The sequence below is a fragment of the Lytechinus variegatus genome, chromosome 11, assembly GCF_018143015.1.
Source record: "Lytechinus variegatus isolate NC3 chromosome 11, Lvar_3.0, whole genome shotgun sequence".
Classification (NCBI taxonomy): domain Eukaryota; kingdom Metazoa; phylum Echinodermata; class Echinoidea; order Temnopleuroida; family Toxopneustidae; genus Lytechinus; species Lytechinus variegatus.
Window position 1 is genome coordinate 31,448,964 of NC_054750.1, and position 6,410 is coordinate 31,455,373.

Below are 6,410 nucleotides of genomic sequence, written 5' to 3' on the forward strand. Positions count from 1 at the left end.
GTGCCGCATGAAACATGCTGTGACCCACCCCGGAGGGTATACAGATAAGTAAAGCAGCAGTTGCAGGTCCATCCATGCAGAATAAATTTCAACATGAATGATTAAAGATGCATTATATCGGGACTCTGATGGAAAGGGAAATCCCCGGGGGGGGGGGGGGGGGGGGTAATCATTTCGGTAAACAAAGGATAAGCGTTTTTGAAAAGAATAAGGGGTGGCAATGCCACGTTCATCGAATTTGATGGTCACTTTGTAAATAGTTTGCTGCCATCTACCGGTCGTTTAAGCCACAGTTATTTACAACGCAAATCGCAATCAAGATGTCGGCATACTCGTCAGCTGGTGGGGCTCTAAAATTAAAGGGAATTGGAGATTTAGGATCGAAGAAGTAAGTTGAATCGTTGTTTCGGTAGTCATAGAAGTACAGGGACTATGGATTATGATTTTGGTGACTATGAAAAACTTTAAAGCTTTTGTTTACTTTAATTGTACCAACGCCGAGACCCCAACAAAAGTTCACATTCGACCAGAGCTCCACGGCCTCGCGGGCAGTGGCGGCGGGATGCAAGATCCTGAACCCGCTCAGACTAGCGGGGAAACGGGGGCGCTTATGCAGTTTTGCACCGTTCTAATTTGGGAGAATTTTCCCACTAATTAAAAGAAGTAATAATTTGAATAATAATAGTTATTATATCGCGCCAAATCCACTCTGTCATGTCTGTAGAGTGCTCAAAGCGCTTTTTACTTTAGAAAATTATAAAAAGGAAATTAAGAATTGAACTTGTCTTTGACTTTGACTAGACCAAAAGCTTCAGTCTCTGTATTTTGGTTGTTCCGCTGAACTGCGTTGGCTCACTCACCAATACATAGACTGAAAAGCTTGGAGGCCCGTACGTACAGACAACGTATTTTAGCAGTAACGTTAGATCGAACAGCGGGAACCCGATTTTCCGATCGTTTTTTTGTACATAAAATGTAATATTATGAAAAAGAAATCACATCCATATTTACGAAAAAATGTTTAAAATTCAGAAATATCGTACCTTAGACCTCAGTTACCGCTAATTCTTTTGAAATGATGATCGAAACATCGTCATCTTCGATCCTTTCGTTGGTCAAGGTAAGTTGCCATCTTGGATGACGTCATCATCATTACAGACGTATTTACCAGTCGCTACCTATCGCGATTTGTGCCGCTGCTTTGCGCTGCGCTTGGACATATTGATGTGCGTGCGTCCGGAACTTGTCGCTCGCATTGATTGGCCAAGATATCGAAAATTTAATCGGAAAGCCTTGATAAAAGCACAACTCGTTGACGGCTGCCATATTTTCCTCTCCGGCAGAAAGTAAAAAAATAAGGAATAACCCGGGGAATAACTCATCGGTAACGTATATTTTCAAAATATTACAAAATGTATATGATATCAATAGAAAGATTAGAGTCTAACGAAAATAGTGGACCTTCGTCCAAGATAATATAATGTCATTTAGAATCTAAAAGAAGTAACAAATCTGGACAAAACCCGTCCGCCGAATTGTCGGACCAGATTACACATGAAGGCTCGTACTGACACATTGCCGTCGGTAAATGGGGATTGTAGTAAAATGTCAGAAATTGTTGAATAAATCCCCAGAATTAGAAACGACGGTTATTCCTGTCTAGTCTTTGACTTGAAGAGAAATGATTGTAAATTATGTAAGTGATCGCAAAATTCATAGCAAGTCTCTCAATCACTTTTCAAGGTCTATTGTTCTTCCCAACGTTGCGCGACGCAAGCATCCGTAGAAGAACAATAGAAAACAAGATGGTGGCGTAAACATTTGGCAAGTCTCTTTCGTTTTTTCATGATATTTTTTTCATTTTTTTGATGAATTCTTGTTTAGAAATAAAATCCATAGCATAGAAATGTAGTTGTATCCCATGTACATGATTTAGGGCTAGATTTTTTAGAAAGAAAGTAGAAATCTTGGGGGCGAAAGTTTCAGGTTTTTGGTGGTACACGCAAATGAATAGAAAGGAAGACCTGGCTTCTTTGAGAGTAACCTTACATCAGTAAATGATTTTTACTCTGTAGAAGCCTCCTGGCTAGCCTTGTCATCATAACAGACATCAAATATCATGTTACAGTAGCTACACAAAATAAAACAAAACAGATTTCCCTATGAATAACCTTTCAGGGGGAAATATATGGACTTGGTTTTTTTTTTCAGGCCGAGTCTGGCTCAGATCTATCACTGTGGATAAACCGCACCCCCGAATTTTGTTTCTATCCTGCCGAGAAAAAGCTGCAGTTAATAGACCGTTACTTACGGTAGATCTACAGCCATTCCCAGTCGCGATATTTAGAAAAGCGTTGGGCATATTGACCTTGAAATGTGATTGAGAGACTTGCAATTACATTTGCGAATAATTACTGGTGGGGAAATTTTGCGACATTGACCGATGCGAAACTGCATTAGCGCCAAGAACGGGTGAATGTTTTTGGTTCAGTATTGAGAATACACAGTACATGTAAGACAAAAGTTTCAACTTGCTCTTTTTACTCTGTATTCTTGAAAACGCCACTTATCCATTCATGATTCCAAGATTATTTTGCATGAAAAACTTGAAATTCGTCGTAGCTTCGTACATGTAAAGCCGTAACTTTTTAAAGTTATTTTGAATTGAGTGAGTGACTTGTTTAGCATGACACAGCTCGGCTGATATCTTGATAATTTTAAAAATGAAACTCAATTAGGCTTATGTGTAAGTAGGCTATAGATACTAGTATCTTTTTCTGTATATAAGACCTTTGATTATTTTCTTTTTCTGCATTGATAGGAAGAAGAAAAAGAAGAAGGAAAGTAAGAAACTAGAGCAGATTATGACATTGAGAGAGGAGGAAGAGAAAGAAGAAAGAAAGGCAAAGAGGGATAAGCGAACCAAAGCCCAGAAAGCCTTTGACAAGGTCCAAGAACAGAGGGTAAGTATAAAATAGAGGAATCATTTCATTCCTTCAACTACGTTTAATAGACCCTTGATGGGAAGAGTTCCTTTTGCAACAGCCACCCATAGTGGAAAAATGTATTAGGGTTAGGGATGGCGATAAGGTGGCTGTCCCAAAAGGAACTCTTTCCAAATTATCTTTTTATGTACAAAATAACTATGAGAATATATTTTTTTTAGATTGCATATTGCTTAATACTATATGCTCTAATTTGATGTTCCTGAATTAAATCAAGTTAAAAGGAGCATTGTAAAAGCAATTAAATTTCAATTTAAGTCTTCAGATGATGATTCAAAATTTGATGATTTCGGAACATTGGACAGTTCCATATTACAATGTACACATGAAGTACATGTATTTTTTAATATTGTTTTATTCTAAGATTGGACTGCAGATCATTTGGAAGGTGCACACAAGCCTTTAGTTTAATAGGAAGAAACACCAACAAAAAATACCTTAAAGGAACGGGCTGTTGAATGTTCAAGAGCAATCCAGATTAAAGCTAAAATTTTCAGAGTTGTGATCTGTGATAGATAAATTTGCAAGCAAAGATTTGCTCCCATAACTTCAACTCTGTACCTCAAATTAAAATAATGCAAAAAGGAAATTTTAATTAGGCCTATAAATTTTATCTTAATGAATATTTTTATTTATAAAAAAAAACCTAAACATACAAACTTAGTGATTAAAAATTATGAAATATATGTAGAAAGGGGAGCTTTTTTATTGTTAACTTTTGACCCCCTTATATTTGTGGTCTTTGGAATTTTCTTTTCCAATTAATCAAATAATTGCATAATTATATTTTTATCATGTCTTACAGCAACTGGTGAGGATCCTTGACAAAGCTTCCAAGAAACATAAAGAGAGAGTTAATGTAAGTTTGCTTCAAACATCCCATTTTACTTTCATATCAGAACATGGTAATCTCTTAAGAATTCATCCCCTTGTAAAATATGGATAAGTGGTAGCAGACCTGCCAACCAGTACGTTTTTCAACCAAAATATGCCAGTATGTTTTTTCGTCAAAAAATATGTTTTTGTAATTTTTTTTTAAAATCGTAATTTATTGAGAAAAATCTTCTTTATATATCTCTGTTTCATAAAACTTACACAAATATGGTTATTAGATCAGTGTAGTTTCAGGTAACTTTTTTTTCCAATTTTGTTAAAGCCAGGGTGAGATATACACATGTTTAAATGTTGTTTTTTTTTCATCTGCAAGAGCAGTGCGTTTAACTTGCATGCAGCTTGAGCGCCGCGATGAATGAGTGTGCCATGCATTTTATTATGAAATACACTTTTTTGGGGAAAAATGCACTTTTTTTATCACAGAATACAATTTTTCATTCCCAGAGGTTGGCAGGTCTGTGGTAGGACTGAATTTGGGAATCTGGGAATAAAGCCCGTATGCTACTTTGTTTCATAAAAGTTACTGAAATATTATAATTCAGAAAAAACATTTGTAACTTATTTGGTGCTTTAGTGTGCACAGGCACAGATCTAGGGGGCGAAAAGGGGTATGTGCCCCCTTTTTTCGAGGATCTTTTATATTGCTTTTATTAGGAAAGACTCTCTGTTAGAGAAATTTGATCCCAGGTTTTCTTGTAAGAAATATTTGTCCCCCTTCCCCTTTTTGGTATACCCTGGTTCTGCCCATGGCTGTGCTGTAATTATTTGAAACAATCAACACTTTGTAATTTTATATTCTACAGTGTATAGATCTGGGGCCCATTTCATAAAGACGTACAATTATTGTAACTTTTAACTACCATGGAAAGTGAGATAGTGCTTGGCTCCTGATACTGATCCTTGTTGCCGTGGCAGTTCCCAAAATGACTAATTTATGATAATAAATGTAACTCTATATGAAACGTCTAAATGTCAATCAGCATCCAAATTTTCCCAGATTTAATTAACATGTAGCATTCCTTTAGGCTTGTGACTAAGTTGAACTTGTCCACTAGTTTCCTGTTAATTTCTATTTTGGTTTATATTGGTATGCTCAGGTTTGAATGTTGAATTATATTTCTCATTGTTTGAATCTTATCTTGCTTCTTTCAGGAGTTCAATTCGAAGCTGGACACCCTGACAGAACACTTTGACATTCCCAAAGTCAGTTGGACAAAATAAAAGGATCTCTGCAAAGGCTCTCTTCATTTGTTTACACATGATTGGATATCTAGGTGGAAGAACTATTCTTAACTTCAAGAGAACTCAATTAGCTCCTTCATGACGGCATGTACAAGATGTACTCGAAAGAGATTCCATGGCACTGTGAGCACTTAGGAACTGATACTGTGAAAGGTCCCAAATTCGGCATGTTTTCTTCAGACAGTCTGTTCAGCTATTGCATTTTCCGATGATCCCTTGCTCTGAGGTGGAGTCAAGCCTGGAGGTTACGAGTAATAAGGCCAGGCCACTACTTCTCCCATGTGTGACTCACCCAGAGGTAAAAGTTGGCCAAATCTGGCCTCCAGACCAGCAGGGACACCATCCCTGGTTCTGAAAACATTTTTGAATGTATGGATGACAAACCACATCTATTAATTAACTGGACGATTGAGTTTATCTTCATAATTGATGACAATAGAAGTTCCTGATATATATTTTTTAAAGTCTTGAGAGCCATATGCACCATCTTTGATATTCAATATCCTTAACTTCAATTTAAACATGTAATAACTCCTTATGAACAATTACAACATAGACAGTAAATTAAAAGACATTTGTATGTTGACTACGGGTCACATGATCGTAATTTCCATAGCAGTTAAAATTGTGCAATTATTTCTTCAAGCACAACCTGGATGTGTAAGGCCTTGTTCAGGAAATGGGAATATTGAATGATCTGGATAGCAGAACCATGCCTAATGAAAAGTTGATTCAAACTTAATTTCAGCCATAGAGGGGCAGCAAAACCATCTCATGTGTAGAACTTATATGACTGTTCCTTTATTAACCAAAAAATGAAAAATAAAAGTAAAGTTCGCACTTAATGGTTTAGGGCCAGTTCCATAAATTTTTGACGCTGGTAACTTTGCCATTATGGCAGCTACCATGGTAACAGGGCTCACCAACCAATCACGATCAAGGTTTTCATGGTAAAAAACAAACTTGCAAAGTTACCATAGTTATAAATCTTTATGAAAAGGGTTCCTGATCCATGATACATTTTACACCTCACACTTATTTGATAGTATGTCATCTCTTGATATCATTATGGTCAGCAACACATGTTCTAGATAACAAATTCTGGCATTATAGCTTTCCATAATTTAGAGATATATTTGATTCTTACACACCTTTGTAAAGCAGGACTCAGATATATAGGTTGTATGATTTTATAGAGTATAAGTAATATTTGTTTTACCATGTCCAGAAAAGACTTTTAAAAATACATATTGGCATACTCATATCAGT

General features: G+C 36.4%; 1 protein-coding gene across 1 annotated transcript; it reads left to right on the top strand.

Annotated features, from left to right (window-relative positions):
• The first annotated feature begins 282 nt into the window (after positions 1-282).
• Positions 283-5,544, top strand: LOC121423850 (protein FAM32A-like). Its single transcript, XM_041619356.1, has 4 exons — positions 283-388; positions 2,822-2,963; positions 3,811-3,864; positions 5,052-5,544. The coding sequence occupies exons 1-4, from the start codon at positions 321-323 to the stop codon at positions 5,118-5,120; spliced, it is 333 nt and encodes a 110-aa protein (XP_041475290.1). The 5' UTR covers positions 283-320; the 3' UTR covers positions 5,121-5,544.
• Positions 5,545-6,410: the final 866 nt, after the last annotated feature.

Bases quoted from the DNA above. Each gene is read 5' to 3' on its own strand.
- LOC121423850 (XM_041619356.1), top strand. From the start codon at position 321: ATGTCGGCATACTCGTCAGCTGGTGGGGCTCTAAAATTAAAGGGAATT. The intron at 2,964-3,810 runs GTAAGTATAAAA...CATGTCTTACAG, and splicing joins ACAAGGTCCAAGAACAGAGG to CAACTGGTGAGGATCCTTGA. The intron at 3,865-5,051 runs GTAAGTTTGCTT...TGCTTCTTTCAG, and splicing joins AACATAAAGAGAGAGTTAAT to GAGTTCAATTCGAAGCTGGA.